The 15,476-nt window shown below is 63.3% G+C and overlaps 1 protein-coding gene across 2 annotated transcripts in view; it reads right to left on the bottom strand.

Annotated features, from left to right (window-relative positions):
• Window positions 1–15,476, bottom strand: part of ANK1 (ankyrin 1) — a 50,945-nt gene that overhangs the window by 12,655 nt on the left and 22,814 nt on the right. Inside the window, exons 5-27 of one of the 2 annotated variants that reach the window (XM_090056062.1) lie at window positions 11,792–11,893; window positions 7,983–8,081; window positions 7,076–7,174; window positions 6,588–6,686; window positions 6,290–6,475; window positions 5,972–6,070; window positions 5,758–5,856; window positions 5,556–5,654; window positions 4,901–5,098; window positions 4,713–4,811; window positions 4,366–4,464; window positions 3,993–4,091; window positions 3,694–3,891; window positions 3,447–3,545; window positions 3,254–3,352; window positions 2,919–3,116; window positions 2,541–2,639; window positions 2,279–2,377; window positions 2,086–2,184; window positions 1,869–1,961; window positions 1,502–1,574; window positions 1,113–1,136; window positions 28–109 (exon numbers count right to left, since the gene is read on the bottom strand). In XM_090056062.1, the coding sequence (XP_089912188.1) occupies window positions 28–109; window positions 1,113–1,136; window positions 1,502–1,574; window positions 1,869–1,961; window positions 2,086–2,184; window positions 2,279–2,377; window positions 2,541–2,639; window positions 2,919–3,116; window positions 3,254–3,352; window positions 3,447–3,545; window positions 3,694–3,891; window positions 3,993–4,091; window positions 4,366–4,464; window positions 4,713–4,811; window positions 4,901–5,098; window positions 5,556–5,654; window positions 5,758–5,856; window positions 5,972–6,070; window positions 6,290–6,475; window positions 6,588–6,686; window positions 7,076–7,174; window positions 7,983–8,081; window positions 11,792–11,893 (2,540 nt within the window). Of the gene's footprint in view, window positions 1–27; window positions 110–1,112; window positions 1,137–1,501; window positions 1,575–1,868; window positions 1,962–2,085; window positions 2,185–2,278; window positions 2,378–2,540; window positions 2,640–2,918; window positions 3,120–3,253; window positions 3,353–3,446; window positions 3,546–3,693; window positions 3,892–3,992; window positions 4,092–4,365; window positions 4,465–4,712; window positions 4,812–4,900; window positions 5,099–5,555; window positions 5,655–5,757; window positions 5,857–5,971; window positions 6,071–6,289; window positions 6,476–6,587; window positions 6,687–7,075; window positions 7,175–7,982; window positions 8,082–11,791; window positions 11,894–15,476 lie in introns of both variants that reach the window. The other variant, XM_090056063.1, reaches the window with a different exon arrangement.

Raw genomic sequence — 15,476 nt, 5'->3', positions numbered from 1 at the left:
CCTCCCGCCAGCCAGTGCAGCCCTTACGCGTGGTCCAGCTTGGGCATGAACTCCTCTTCCTGGTCCCTGGCCTCTGGCTTCTCCAGCTTGGATCCAGCCGGCTCCTCTCCTGGAACCAAGAACTGGCTCAGCCCAGGGACGGCAAGGGTAGGGAGCAAGGTTGCCAGGTCCCCTCCCTCCCAGGCTCTGGATAGCGGGAGCTGAAGGAGGGTGGCACACCCTGCTCTCAGCCTAGTGTCTCTGCTTCCCAGCCACGACTCTGGAGTGGGGTCTCTGGTGCCAGCAGGGACCTCCTGCCAGGGTGCGTGGCCCTTCCAGCCAGGACTCTCTCTGCCATCAGGGCTGCCTGTGCTCAGATTAGTGACACATTAACCCGGCTGGAAGTGGCTCCAGCTGTTAGGCTGCTCCAGCAGCAAGCCAGTCCCATGGCTAGCACCCCAAGCACAGCTGTGGAGTCCCAGGGCAGGCAGCACGCTCTGGCTTGTTCCTGAGGCAAGCCCGTTCAGTGCGTGCACTGATCAGGAGATGCACCAGCAGGGGCCAGGCCTGCCTATCCATGGCCACGTGGACACCCATGAATAAGCCCCTGGGGGTCAGGGGCTCTGCCGCCAGGGCAGCAAGTCAGTGAATGGGCAGGAGAAGGTCTGGCCACCCCCAAGCCATGGGGCAGGAAGGCCAGAGCCAGGGCAGTGTGGGGAGCCATGGTGGGAAAGCCATGGGCTCCCACTCCAGCTCCAGGTAGACAATCCCTGCCAGGCGAGACTGTCAGAGCCCAGCCCAGATCCTATCTGTTGCATGGCACAGGCTTGGCCCCTTCCCCAGCCTCTGTGAGTCCTCCCTACCCCAGGCTTTGGCATCCCCGAGTGGCCTGGAGTGCCTGGCCCGGCTCAACGCGTGCCCGTTCATGCAGTATCACCACAATGGCAGCACACGGGACAGACACGGAGATGGGCAGGGTGCAGGGGCGGGGGCAGGGCCAGGCCTGAGCCGGCTCCCGCCTGGGTGGCACAGGGAGGATGGGAAGCCATGGAGCGTGGGATGGGTTAGTGACGGTGGTGCACAGGAGTGAGATGGGCGCACGCCCGGGCCGCGGTGACACACATGGTCCATACCCATTAGAGTGACATGAGCAGTGCCTGCAAAGCAAGAAGAGTCAGAGTTGAGGAGCCCTGCACAGTGACCGCTGCCCAGGACCCTGTGGCAGGGAGTGTGGTACTGGGGACCCCAAGGAGCTCCAGGCACTGTGGCCAGAACCCGCCCAGGGCTGTGTTGGTGGCAGGTGGCTCTGTGCTCCAGAGCGGCTCCAGAGCCATCCCTGTGTGTGGAGGGGAGCTCAGGGACCATGACCCCAGGGACAGACTGCTGGGCCAGATCCTGCCAGGCAGAGCACCCTAGTCCCTGCAGCTCCAGCCTGGCATGGCCTCTGGGTTGGGGTGAGCCAGGAGGGAAAGAGGGAGACAGATCTCTAGCTGTGCACAGGCTCTGCACTCCTGCCACTCACCTTCATCCTCAGACACGTCCAAGATTTCATCCACGGTTTCAGGGAAGCTCATGCGGTGCTTGTCGCCGGTCATCTGCAGGAGACAGGGAGGCTCAGAGCAGGGTCAGCCACCCCACTCCAAAGCCCTACCCTGGCTCAGGCCCACGCTCTGAAACCCTGGGGGCAAACCTCCCTGCAGCTAACCCAGCCAGGGGCACAGCGGGCAGCTGGCAGCATGGGGCACAGCCCCGAGGGGGGCAACGCTAGGTGGCAGCAGAGCTCTAAGTGGCCGTGGCTGAGACCCCTGCCCCCCACCTCTGCCCCAAGCCTGGACCCCAGCCCAGAGCAGAGCAGGCTGCCTGCAGACAGGGAGGGGCTGAGGGCTCACAGGGATGCTGGTTTCCTCCGTGACAATTTTCAGCACGTCTGTGACGGAAATGTAGCCGAGCCGCTTGGCGATGGCCAGGGGCGTGGTGCCATTCTGCATGAGGAAAGGGCATGGAGTTAGTGCAGCCGGGGGAGCTGATTGTGGAGGTGGCTGATGATGGGGCACAGCCCCAGCAGCACCTGCCCACCTCCTGCCCACTGTGTGCTCAGGTACTCACCGTGCTGACCTCGTTGGGGGAGGCGCCATGCTTCAGCAGCAGTGTCACAATGTCCGTGTGGCCCTGCTGGGCTGCCTGGTGCAGGGGTGTGTACCCCAGCTGCAAGGACACAAGGTACCAGGGTGAGCCTGGTCCATCACCCCATGCAGGAGCAGCCCCAGGGCCCCACTCCACGCCAACCCACTCTGCCTACTTTGGTCTTGGCGTTGACCTCGGCTTGGTGCTGCAGCAGGAACTTCACCAGCTTGATGTTCCCGTAGTGGCTGGCCACGTGCAGTGGTGTGTAGCCCATCTGGAAGGCAGCACCAGGCATGGTCTCATGTACCCCTTGCCTTGCCCCCGTCTCCACCAGCAGGTGTCCATGGTTGACCCCTGCCCCGTGCCAGCACTCCTAGCACCAGAGCATGCTCAGGCAGTGCCTCCATTGATCCACCCCACACCACCTGCTGCCTTACCCGGGTTGTTGCATCCACCGTGACTCCATGCTTGATCAGGACGTCGGCGACTGGCACGTGCCCCTCCTGGGCCACCAGGTGCAGTGGGGTGAGGCCACTCTGCAAGGACCAGAGGGTCACTGATGAAGCAGGAGCTCGCCGGCCCGGCCAGGAGCTGTAGCTGTGCTCAGACACGGCACAGGCTCCAGTGCCTGACAGGGCATGCAAATGCTGCCCATGTCCAAGGAGGTGACCCAGCAAGGACAGAATCCTAGGGAACCCAGTGGCCCGTGAAGTCATAGCTTGGGGGATGCCTGGAGACCTCCTGGCACATCAGGACCTCCAAGCTCCAGCCCCCACCAAAAGGCCCATGTCTGCTGGCCCCATGAGGCAGCTCACCTTGCTGCCCAGATTGCCGTTGGCCTGCTTGGAGATGAGCAGGGCCACCATGTCGGCATGGCCCTCCTGGGCAGCCAGGTGCAGGGGTGTCACCCCCTGTGCGGACTCGGCGTTCGCAGAGGCACCGTATTGCAGCAGGCTGCCAGCCACCTCCAGCTGGTTCTGCTTGGCTGCGATGTGCAGTGGGGTGTAGCCATTCTGCTGGGGGAGTACGGGTGTCATGTGCATGGCCTGGCAGGGCAGCCCCTTCCCTTTTATCCTCCCTTCCCCTACAGCCACTTGCAGCAGAGCTCCCCAGCACTGCTGCCCATGCCCACGCCGCACTGGGGCCTTACCCAGGCTGAGCTGTGTGGGGACCCGCCTTTGGGCAGCAACAGCTTGACAATCTCCAGGTTGTTGTGGTACACAGCCACGTGCAGGGGTGTCAGGCCATTCTGGGGGGAAGCACCCACTGGTCAGAGGGAGCCCAGCCTTTTGCATGCAGCACAGGCAGGCCTGGCCCTGCCCCCACCCCTGGGCAGCACTTACCTTCCCCGCTGCATTGGGGGCAGCATTATGCTCCAGCAGCACGTCAGCTACATCCACCTTCCCGTACTTGGCTGCAACGTGCAGAGGGGTAAATCCTTTCTGAGGAGAAACACAGAGCCTTAGGGTTTGGCAGTCAGTGGGCACCAACCGGGCTGCTGCACGGGAGAAATCCTGCCAGCAGGGACCTGCCCGCCACCACCACAGGGCCTAGTCACCCGGCCCTGTCCTGTCAGCATCGCCTGCCTACCTTGGTCATGCAGACCTGTGAGGCACTCATCGTCAGCAGGGCCAGGGCGGTGTCCACGTGCCCCTCCCGCGCAGCGATGTGCAGAGGTGTGTGCCCTGCTATGGTGGCCAGGTTGGGGTCGGCATGATTCTCCAGCAGCAGCTGCACCATGCTGGTGTGGCCGATGCGGGCAGCGCAGTGCAGTGGGGTCTGGTCATCCTGGGAGGAGCAGAGAGGGGTCATGGTCTCATGGAGGTGGAGAGGGGCCTGAAGACCCTCCCACAGGCAGACAGGGGTCCTGGCATCCCTTCGACACCCACCTTGGCCTTGGCGTTCACTTTGGCCTTGTTCTGCAGCAGGTACTTGGCCACCTCCATGTGCCCAGCTCTGGCTGCCATGTGGAGGGGAGTCTCCACCTTCTGTACCCAGGACAAGGGAGAGGAGTGAATGGGGGGCCCCTGGTGCAGGGTCCCTCCCTTCCTCCAGCTTCCCCCAGGAGAGGGCAGCAACTGCAGCTCCAAGCTGGCTTGTGCTCTTTCCCATGCACCTTCTATACACCCTGTGGGGAGCACCCTGGCCAGGGCAGGGCAGGACAGGTTGGGGTAGGGTGGGAGGGAGGAGGACTCTGCAGGAGGCAGGAGCAGGGGTAGCAGAGCTCCTGTGTGGGGAAGGGGGGAATGGGGCTGGACTCACCACATTGGAGACATTTGGAGAGGCTCCACGCTGCAGTAGGGTCTTCACAATTGGCAGATGCCCCATGAAGGCAGCCACATGCAGTGGGGTCAATCCAGACTGGGAGACACAGGGAGTGTGGGGAAGGGGGCATCAGTGCCGGCACCTGGGCATGGGGCAGGGCCAGCAGCGCCTGGCAGGTTCTGCTCTCTGGGCATTAAGCCGACTGGGCACTACAGCACTGTGGCCAGAGGACCCTGCCATCCAGCACGGCCCCCATGGCTCTGGCAACCTGCCCCCGAGAGGGGCAGTGAGGCACCAGGGGAGCACGGCAGGTCTGGCCGGGTCAGGCTGCGGCTTGTGCCTACCTCTGTGACCGCGTCAATGGAGGCCCCAGTCTTCAGCAGTAGCTCCATCACCCGGATGTGGTTCTTCTTGCAGGCGATGTGCAGGGGCGTGAAGCCGTTCTGCAGACAGACAGATAGACAAACATGAATGGACAGGTGGGCGTGACAGACTGGCAGTTGCTCAGACCTTGCTCCTGTCACATACTCACCAGGGCACGGGCATTGGGCTTGGCCCCCTTGTCCAGCAGGAGCTTGGCCACGCGGTGGTGCCCGCAGTGGGCGGCCACGTGCAGTGGGGTGAGGTGGTCCAGTGTGATGTCGTCGATCTCAGCGTTGTACTGCAGCAGGAGCCGCACACAGTCCACGTGGTCGCCCTGCGCTGCCATGTGGATGGGCGAGAGCCCGTTCTACCGGGGACAGTGCAGGCATCAAGGGTTGGCACAGCCAGAGCAAAGCGGGCTTTTGCACCCCTGAAACCCAGAGGAGGATGGGACCTGCCCCCCTCTCCACACACACACACTCTGGGGCTCCTGGGGAGGGCTGGAGAGCGTCCATCACTGGGCAGAACCAGGCGCTAGCTACAGCTGCTGCAGGGGCCAGACAGATGCTGGGCAGTGTCCAGGGAGCAGCCCCCTGTGACAGAGGATGCCCCAGCCCCTTGAGCCCAGCAGGCAGGTGCTGAGCAGTGGGGCAGAAGCCCATGTGCTCACAGGGGAGATCACAGCAGCTTTTGGACTCCGGGAGAATGACAGCACCCCACCCCTGGCCTACTCCAGGCAGCCAGCACACTCAAGAGTAGCCTTGGGACCCCAAAATGCTGCAGCTCATGTTCCCGCCTGTGCTTTTGTGGGGCCTGGCAGGCACCTTGGTTTTGGCTTGGATGGGAGCCCCGTGGTCCAGCAGGATCTCCGCGATGCGTACGTGTCCGTTGCGGGCTGCACAGTGCAGGGGTGTCAGCTCATCCTGGGGGACAGAGCACGCGGTCAGGCCCTGGCCATGCTTGCTGCCACCTGGGCACAGCACGGGAAGGTTTAGTAGGCCTCCAGCCCTTAGCAGAGGATCTCACCTTGGTCCTTGTCTCAATCTGGGCGCCGCGGTCCAGCAGCAGCCGCACCATGATGACGTTGCCCCGGCGGGAAGCGATGTGTAGGGGGGTGATCCCATTCTGAGGAGGAATGGCCACTGGTCAGTGCACATGGGGCAAGGGCAGGGTATGAGAGGGCAACGCCTCTACCCATACAGGCAGGAGCCAGGTGGGGCCATGGCATTCCTGCACTCACCTGTGGCGTGAAGTTGACACTGGCTCCTCTGTTCAGCAGCAGCTGGGCCACATTGAGGTTCTCGTAGTGAGCTGCGATGTGTAACGGGGTGAACCCAGTCTAGGGGACACAGGAGGGTCAGCACAGCCCCAGGACCTGGCCTGAGGGTAAACACCCTATGGCTTGTTGAGAGCAGTGCCTAGGAGACTGGGACCGTGCCTGGTCACATGGCTCCATGAGCCCTGGGTGTCTTGGAGTGCACCAAGGCCAGGACTGGCAGAAGCCTGGGCTTGCACAGTGTGGGCAGGGAGGAGCCATGTGCAGGGGGCCTGGCTGTACCTTGGAGAGCACATCGGCGTTAGGGTCATTCTGCAGCAGGACAGCAGCCGTGCGGGTGTCATCGTTGCGGGCGGCAATGTGCAGGGCGGGCAGCCGCACCTTTCCCTTTGTCCCATAGTTGATAAGGTGGGCGACCACGTTCTCGTGCCCCTGCTGCAGGGCCACAGCTAGTGGCGTGAAGCCATCCTGCCAGAGACAAGGGGCTGGGGTGAGATGGGACCACGGCGGCCTGGGCAGCCCGGGGTGCATGTGCCTGCAGCCAGGCCGCGGAGCCAGAGGAGCCTCCGCGGGGCCTCACCTCGGTGGCCACGTTCTGATTGGCACCATTCTCCAGCAGAAACTTGACGACTTCCAGGTGATTCTCTTGTGCCGCCATGTACAGGGGAGTGAAGCCTTTCTGCAAATGCAGTCCGCCATGCCCATTGAGTGCAGCCGCCCTGCAGGGCCCAGGCTCCACACACATCTGCCAACACTCTCCCTGGCACCTCCAAGGCTGCTGCACCCCCTCAGGGCTGGACAGCCAGGCTGCACCACAGGCATGGGGAGGAGGGGGATTGGAAAGCTCCAAGCTACTGGCTGGGGAGAAGGGCCACCAATGCTTGTTCCCGGACAGAGGCATGGCCCTGCAGTTCCCGATGGCTCAGGAGCCCACAAAGGGCTGGTGCAGCTGCCAGGCTCTCAGGGCAGGGCTGGCAGCTGTTGGGCCCAGGGGCACTATAGGCTTGCGCACCACTCGCACCTCGGCCCTGGGGACCCGCTGTCATGGCTAGCAGCAGCTCATGTTACCTGTGACTGCGCGTTGACGTTGGCCCCATAGTTCACCAGCTCCCGGACCACGTCCTCCTGTCCAGCCAAGGCCGCGATGTGCAGAGCTGTGTTCCCCTTCTGAAAGACACCAGGCAGTAGCAGTCAGGGCATGCACAGAGTGGCATGGGAAGGCAGGCAGCAGGGGTGGTTAGGAGCAATGGGGAGCCTGAGGATGAGCACACACTTGCACTGGGATCCAGACCAGATGCCAGCCCCATGCAGGGCAGGACGTTTCCTCCCTCCATTAGGGCAGAGTCAGGTTCCGTGCACCCCAGAGCCTGGCCAGGTGGACGGAGAGGCCAAGGGCCCCTTCCTCTGGGCAGTCCTGAGCCCCTGTGCAGGTCCTGTGCTGCACTATCCATGTCCCCAAGGATAGAGGCGGGCCCAGGGTGCAAGGTAAGCAGCACAAAGTACAGGCCCAGGGGCCGGCTGTCAGGTGAGAGGCAGTGCCAGTGGCTCTGTGCCCAGGGCCAGGTGCTTGGCTGGAGCAGGCAGCCAGGTCCCGCTCCCCCAGCGCCAGAGGCTGGTTATTTATCAGCCCACGCTAGCGCATTGTCCCGCCTGTCACGGATCGAGCGAGTGCCGCTCCCTCTGCAGGGGCTCCAGGAGGAGACGCGCGATGGTGATTTATGAGCGAGGGAGCCAGAGCCCTGCACGGCACTGTGCGGCGGCCCCTCGCAGTCAGGCTCTGCCGCAGTGCGCGGGGGGCTGCCTCAGGCTCCAGTGCTGGGGCTGGAGACAGCACCATGCTCATGCTGTGCACAAGGTGGAGGCACAAAAGCTGTGACAGCTGTGGCAGAGGTGAGACCAGTCTGCCCACGCCAGCCCAGGGAGCCAGGGCTGCCTCCACATCCCCCCTTGCCCCCAGCTCCAGGCCCAGCCTCACCTTAGTCGTAGTTTCAAGAACGATCTCCTTGTGCAGCAGCTCAGCCACCATTTTCACGTGGCCCTCCTTGGAGGCCAGGTGCAGGGCGTTCAGCCCATTCTGGAAAGAGCAGAGTCGGGGAGGGGGTTACCCGGAGTAGGTGGTGCTTGTGGGAGCTGGGCGCTGCTGCGGGGAGTCCCAGCATCCCGTGCCTGTGAAGACCAGGCTGCCCCGGCAGCACCAGCACCTGGCGCCAGCCCCCTGCAGCACTGCGCTCCCCCTCCCCAGCCCCCAGCCAGCACAGTGCCCCCAGGGCAGACACGTGTCTGAGACCAGGCTCGACTACGGGCGCCCACCCATCTGCCACACCCTGAAGGATGAACACTGAAGGAGCAAGTTGGTCGTCTAGGGCTCTGGCCCCCCTTGCCCAGGGAAGGAAGCTAGGCTGCCAGCTCCGGAGATCTGTTCACATCACCACCCAGATGGAGTCCACGTTAGGAGCCTGGCAGCACCAGGCAGGCCCCAAAATACCATGCTCCCACCTGGCTGCTGCACACCAGCTGCCCTGCTCTGCAGCACAGCCTGGGCACTACAGCAGCACCCCTGGGCCAGGCACCCAAGAATGCCAGCACCATACTGCCACCCGCAAGCCAGCCACTGGTGCTACTGCAAGAGGCAGCCATCCCACAGAGCCCTGGGGACAGGTGACAGCAGTGACAGTCTGCCTAACCTTTAGGGACATCCAGCTTCTGCTGGAAAGAGAGTGCCTCCCCCTGCTGCAAGCATCAGCTTGCAAAGCAGCAGAGCCAAGGGATGCACAGATTCCTTGGAAACCCCCTTCTGCCTGGCTCTGGCACAGGCTGGGCAGAGCAGGGCAACGCCTGTGATCCTGCACGCAACCGCTGAAGACCTTCAGGGCTCCCAGGGGAGAGGGATTAACCTGGGGGTGGAGAAGCAGCACGGAGCCTGGGAGGTTGTAAAGCTCAAAGCAAGGAGCTGTGGAAGCAGAGAGGAAGGCTGTGCTGAGGAGCCTGTGGCAGTGCACACACACTTGGCTTATGCCCACAGACACTCCTTGGCACACCAGGCACACGGCCATGCACGCACACAGTCTCTGCAACACCTGCAGATGCATGCATGTGGCCACAGATGCTCTCTTGCCTCCCTGTACCATGTGTGTGCATACACACCAGGGCAGGGTACAGGGGACAGCAGGCACGTTTGGTTTCCCTCCTTCGTGCACACATGCCTTCTCCAGGACTGCTGAATAGTCCGTCAAGTGCTTGAAACCTTGGGAGAGCCCTTGTCTCTGGCCTGACTGCGACACACTCAGTGTTTCCAGAAGGCTACATCCAAGCGCCAGGCAGCAGCCTACTCTGTGCCTGCCCAGCCTGACCCAAACTGCCCCAGCTGCAGCCTACTTGGTGCCCTTGCCCGGCAGCTCTCATATTCCCATTTGTATCCCACTTCCAAGGAACCCCAGGGCCGCCAAACGGATGGGAGCGCAGGGGTGGGCAGAGGTGGGGACAAGGGCCATGGCCCAGGTGACAGGGAGCTCTGCCTGGGATCTCCTGACTATCGGGATTAAGGTGACAGCTGCCAAGTGTGCCCATTGCTGGGCATCCCGCAGGCAGGGAAACACGGGGGATGGAGTGGATGATGGAGATGCCGATGGTAGTACGGTGATGGCGGTGGAGTCACAGAATGAGGATCAGATGGCAGGTTAAGGTCTCGGCATGTGTGCAAGAATACAGGGCCTGTGGGATAGGTCTGACCACATATATCCCTCCTCGTGACATACAGGACATGTGAGGTTGGACCTTTCCCACGGGTCTGATATTCCTCCAGGTGGAAACCCCAAAATGCCATCTAACCAGGGTGAAGACGTCGTTGCAGGAGGTGCCTCTGGCTGCCGCTTGTGCCCCCAGGTCCTACTACGCCTCAGTTCCTCCCCACAAATGGATTGTGCTGTGGGTCCAGGCCAGGAGCTCCCTGCCCCTCAGCCCTCCGCCCCCTGGCCTGGCATCCCCTCTCTGGGGGAATGTGGGGCTGGGGCAGCTCCCTTCTGCTCACTGGGACCAGTAACCCCCTCGCCATGGCTCCCTCTGCCTGTGTCTGGCACACAGCAAAGCTCCAAGGATGCCTGGGCAGGCCCTGGCCCATTTCCCAGTGAGAAGCTCCACAGAGCTCATTACCACCATCAGTGAGGGGTAAGTCAATGTGCCCAGGAGTGCTGCGAGTGCGCAGCACAGGTGCCCAGCACCACGGTGCAGGTACTGGGGCTACTGCTGCTGCCCACAGACTGTCAGAGGTGCAACAGCTGGTGCAGCCAGCAGCCAGGCCCCGAATGGCACACAGCCACTCAGAAGAGCCTTCCTGGGTTTGGAAGGAGCTGGTGGACAAGGCCAGGTCATGCTGAACCTGGAGCACAGCAAGGGTGAGGGTGAGGCTGAGCCACGAAGCTTCTCCCACCTGCAGTCTGCCGGCTCCGCACCACTGCGGCACCCACCAGTCAGCCCCATTGCTAACCAGCTGGGAGCCACGCACCCCACATCCCCCTGCTGCCCCCAAAACAGCAGCTGGGCAGGGCAAACCCACAGAAAAGCTCCTTCCAGGGAAGTAGAGCCAGTGCCAGGCCCAGGCTTCCCAGCACCGCATAGACAAAAACACATGCACCCACATACAAACACACAGGTAGACCATCCACAGATGTGTCTCCACATGCAAGCTACAGCCCCCACGTGGTCCTGCCACTGCAGAGCCCTGGCTGCCAGCTGGGAGAGGCAGCAGAGCAAGCACTGTTATAGAGAGGTGGGGCCCGGCCCTGCTTGCCCCCAGGGAAGGCAACGCCTGTGGACAGAGGGCAGTTTGCCACGTGCTGGCCAGGTGGTCCCAACCCCGGGGTGGCACAGGGGAAGCCTGGTCAGATGCACCTTGCCTGCAGCAGCCGCTCCTGTAGCTGCAGCTGCAGCGCCTGGATCGATAGGAGCCAAGGCCAGGAGCGGAGGAGACTGCGGGGCCCAGGAAGCCAGGGGCTGAGACCAGTGCAGGTTTGGATGCCATCTTCTAAGTGGGGATTGTGCCCCCCTGCAGCACTGCTGCCTCCACACAGTCACTGCAGGCTGAGCCCAGCGCCTCCCTCGGCTCAGCCCGAGCCGCGCACCATTGGCAGTGGCCCAGATACGAGATGTTCTGTCGATTAAGTGCGCACAATTCCTCTGTGACTGCAGCTCCCGGAGCCGGCAAGGCCCAGGCGGGTCTGAGTCAGCGCTCGAGCAGCTCCACTGGCCACAAGCCTCTGCGGCCGGGTGCCTGCAGGCGCGAGGCAGGCCTGTCCGGGGGGCTGGGGGCTGCACCCACCGCTACTCTCTGCCCTGTGACCCCAGCTGACTTCCTGCCCTTTGGGCAGGGGGCTGGACTCGATGATCTCCCGAGGTCCCTTCCAGCCCTGATGTCTATGAAATCTAAGTAGCCCACACTCTTTCTGCTTCCTCAGCTGCTCTTGCTTGCAGCAGAGCCACAGGCTATGGCCGATGCCCACTTGAGAGCCCCGCTGCCACCACCTGTCCCTGCCGTGCCCTCTGAGCAGGCTCCCATCCCTGCAGACATCCCACATGCCCTCAGCCCAGCCCCTTCTTGCACACTGCTGTGGTTGAGCCTGCAATCCCCGGTCAGCTGCTGGGGAAAGGACCACAGGTCCCTGAGCTCCAGGGGCTCATGCAGCAGAGGCCAGGGGCCCGAGCAGCCTCCCAGACAAAGAACAGGGACATGGGCCCTGTGGCTGGGCTCTCCCCAGTGCGTGGCACAGGGGGCCTACGGACGTCACCTACCTGGTTGCAGGTGTTAATATCTACCCCATTCCTCAGGTGGTCCAAGGCTTTGTCCAGGTTCCCAGATCTTGCAGCCCGGAGGAAACTGGTGGCAGCATCAGCCTGGGGAAGAGGGGACAGCGTGAGGACTGGTGCCTGCCCTGCCCCTGTTACCACGCAGCCGGGCACAGCACAGGCCCCGCTCCCTGCGCAGAGCTGAGTCATGCCCAGCCACAGGCCCCGGCTCTCGACAGCACCCGCCCCTGTTCCGGGGCCATCGCAAGGCCCACGTAGCTCCAGCAGGCTCAGGCACACAGCCCCAGCCCCGACTTGCCTAGGCCCTGCTACTGGCACCAGCCTGGCTCTCCTTCCACATCCCTGCACACAGCTGGGCACATCTGCCCCAGGCTGCCATCCCGGCACTAGTGGGAAATTGGTGAGACACCGCTGGAAATAGTGACACAGCAAATCCCACCCCCCTTCCCCCTTATGCTGCTGAGACAAGCTCCCATGTCCCAGGCTGGGGGGCAGCATGGGCCCCCCATGCACTGATCTTACTAATGGCCTGGTGAGACAGGGCTCTTGTCATGGGGGCATGCTACAGCCGGACCCTGGCCCCAGGCAGTGCCTGTGTGGTGCACTGGCCCAAAAGACACCCCAGCCCCTCCACCCCAAGAATGGCATGCAGGAAGTGAAGTGGCAAGTGCCCGCCGTGGGGGAGCATGGCCGGCCCAGACACTCAGGCTATTATTAACTGTGCACTTCCTGTGCATCAGCTCACAGGGCTGGGGAGGAGGGGGACAGAAGCGCTTCTGTGGCAGGACGGACACAGGCAAGGGGCCCACAGGCATCATCTCTGTGACACAGATGCGCACTCCCTCCCTTGGGGGCCAAGACAGGGTGGGCAGAGCCAGGGCCATGGCACACTGTACTAGGCACCTTGCAGCCAACAGGGACACAGCAGGAACGAGCAGCCACCTCCGCCCCTGGCGTGCAGCCACCCCTGGGGGAAAGCCCAGTGGCTGCGCCAGCACCGCTACACCACAGTGCAGAGCAGCAAGGGACGGAGGTGGCTGCGGCTGGAGCAGCGGGTGACCACGGCAGACGCCCGGCACCAGCCCCCTCAGGCACATGAGGTTTGGATGTCACGGGTGCAGAAGCCCCATCTGGAAGCGCTCCTAGCGTGACAGAGCTCGGCGCTGCGGGAACAGGTGCGGGGCAACCACTGGGGTGTCGTCGCAGCCGTGCAGCCTCATCACGCCCAAGGAGCAAGCAACGAGTGCACAACAGCCCTCTGCCCACTGCCCTGCAGCCCCCCACTGCTGGGGATGGACCGGTGGGCCTGGAGAGGACTTAGCCCTATGCCATGGGGCGCCGAGGTGCCTCCCGCTTGGCTGGGCTGACCTGCTCCACAAGAAGGACCTGGGCTGTGCACGCTGCACCCTGTGAGCTGACCCACCGCCACAAGAGCGGTGGCAGGGGAGCCAACAGCCTCCATCAGCTGGCTCAACGCAGAAGGACCGAGTGGCACTGGATCCTGCTAGAAGGCTCCCTGTGGCTCGATTGGGAGCAGTGAAAGGGCAGAACTTCAGCTATGCTGCGGGCATGCCGGCCCCACAGACAGCCCTCGGCCAGGCAGCCCCAAGAAGCATGGAGCAAAGCCGCGGCGTGAGAGCGGTCTGCCGCTCCAGCAGCAAGGGGCTGGCAGCGCCCGGCAGCGGGGAGGCGGGGGCCGCGGGGAGAAAGCAAACAGCAAAGCAGCGTGGAGGGGAAGCGCAGTGTATACTCACAGCAGTATCTGGACCGGACCTGCCCTGTCGCACTGCCATAGTCCGGCACTTGAGCTGAAACCTGAGCCTGGTCTCCCCGTGGCCCCTCCTGGGCTATCTACTCCCCAGCTTGGGGAGAGCCAGTAAGTTGCATTGCATCTGGCTAAAAATACAGGCTCCCTCCTCGCTCCAGCGCAGCCCTGCAGGGATCGCCAGCCGCTAATGGAATTTGTTCATTTTCTTTCCATTATTATGTCAGATGGGATATTTAATACCAGCCGCCTCCGGAAAGCAGCTGGCAGCTGCCAAGGGCAGGGTGCGGGTCAGGGCTGCTGATGCCATCCAAGGAGGGCAGAGAGGAAGTGCCAGCACACTTGCCAGGGCGTCAAGCATGGGCCATGGGCACCACGGGCTGTGGGCAGGGGGCCTGTGGCAACCCTCGTGTCCTCCGGGTGTCAGGAGGAGGGCCCTGGAGGCCGTGCCGCAGCCGGGGAGAAGCCTAGCAGGCCATCCCTCTGCTCGCCAGGCTCCCTGGGCGCATTTCAGAGATGCACGTCGCATCCTCGGATGGCAGACAGCAGCAGCCAGACTGCGCCGGCAGCCCGCGGAGGGGGATGGCTCAGCTCGAGGTGGGGGGGCAGCTGAGGAACTGGCCTGACGTCAGCGTGCAGGTCAGGCTGGCTGCCATGCTTGGGGAAGGGGGGGCATTCCAGGGCAGATCCCCAGCTACTCTGGCACGCGGCGGTGGCTGGGGGCCAGGGCAGGGCTGAAGTAGCCAGAGGCAGGTCAGACATGCCCCTTCTCCACCCGTGCTTCCTTTCTTCCCATTTACTCTGGCCCCTCCATCCATCCCTGAGCTGAGACTCCCTGCCTGGCCCTGGCCTCCTGCCTGCACTCGAGCAGCCAACCTGCAAAGCACCCTGTGGTCCTGGGCTCTGCGCTCTTTCTGCTCCCGGTGCCGGCTTCCTACGGGTCACCCAGAGGGAGAGAGCAAACCACGTTGCAAGCCACCGGGAGAGCTGGCGTTGGGCCCCGGGCCCCAGCCCCTGGCTCAGCATGTGGGACATGGTCTCTAGATAGGCCTGCTCTTATTTTGACTTTGCTAGCCCCATTTCCAGCTGCTGCCCAGGGAGTGGCAGCAGGCAAGAAACTCTGGGCCCTACTGATAGATGGGGTGGCTTGGCACCCCACCATGTGCTGTGCAATATAGGCACTTGATCAGAAGTGGGCAGGCAGATGCAGGAATGGGCTGCTCCTGCGGCCTCGTGTAGTGGTACAGGGACCCCAAAGCTGCAGCTGCTGCCTCAGGAAGGACCTCTGGCAGCTGGCCTGAGCCTGGGCACCACTGCTCACAGCCTCCTGTGAGGGGGACAGAGCCAGGCTGCCGTCAGGAAGCAGAGGCCTTGAAAGCAATTCACCCCAAGAAGGCTCCGGCTGGGCCGCCCTCTTCCAAACTCCAGCTTCTGGTAACTCCACCACTGCACAGCCCCGTCCCGCAGCACCAGCCTCACCACTCATGCCCCAGCGATGCCCCAGGGGCCCCCCTCGGGCCCTGGTGCCGGGAGCAGCCGAGGGAGCAGGAGCTGGGAAAGGGATGCTAAGAACAACCAAGCAGAGCCAGGGACCAGGACGCAAAGGACTAAAAGAAGATGAGGGAAAGAAAGCGCACCAGCGTTGCACTGCCCCTGTGCGCAGAGGACAGGGTGGGAGACTCTGCTCTGCCACTTCCCTTCCCTTTGTGCCAGGTTGTCAGGCTAGGAGCCCTCTTGCATTGAGGCTCCCAGCCCAGATCCCCAAGCTGGACCATGCTGGCTTCTGCTGCCCATTCACATGCCTAGCATGGGTGGCACAATGCAACGCGGCACTTCTGAAGGCCCAGGTGCAGTGCACGGTGGGGATGGTGGCTAAGCTGGGATGCGGTGGCAGCACCACCTGCT

This window comes from Crocodylus siamensis, chromosome 6, assembly GCF_052110815.1.
Source record: "Crocodylus siamensis isolate JL-2025a chromosome 6, ASM5211081v1, whole genome shotgun sequence".
NCBI lineage: Eukaryota > Metazoa > Chordata > Crocodylia > Crocodylidae > Crocodylus > Crocodylus siamensis.
Note: the sequence above shows the minus strand (reverse complement) of the source record. Positions and strands in the feature narration are given on the sequence as shown.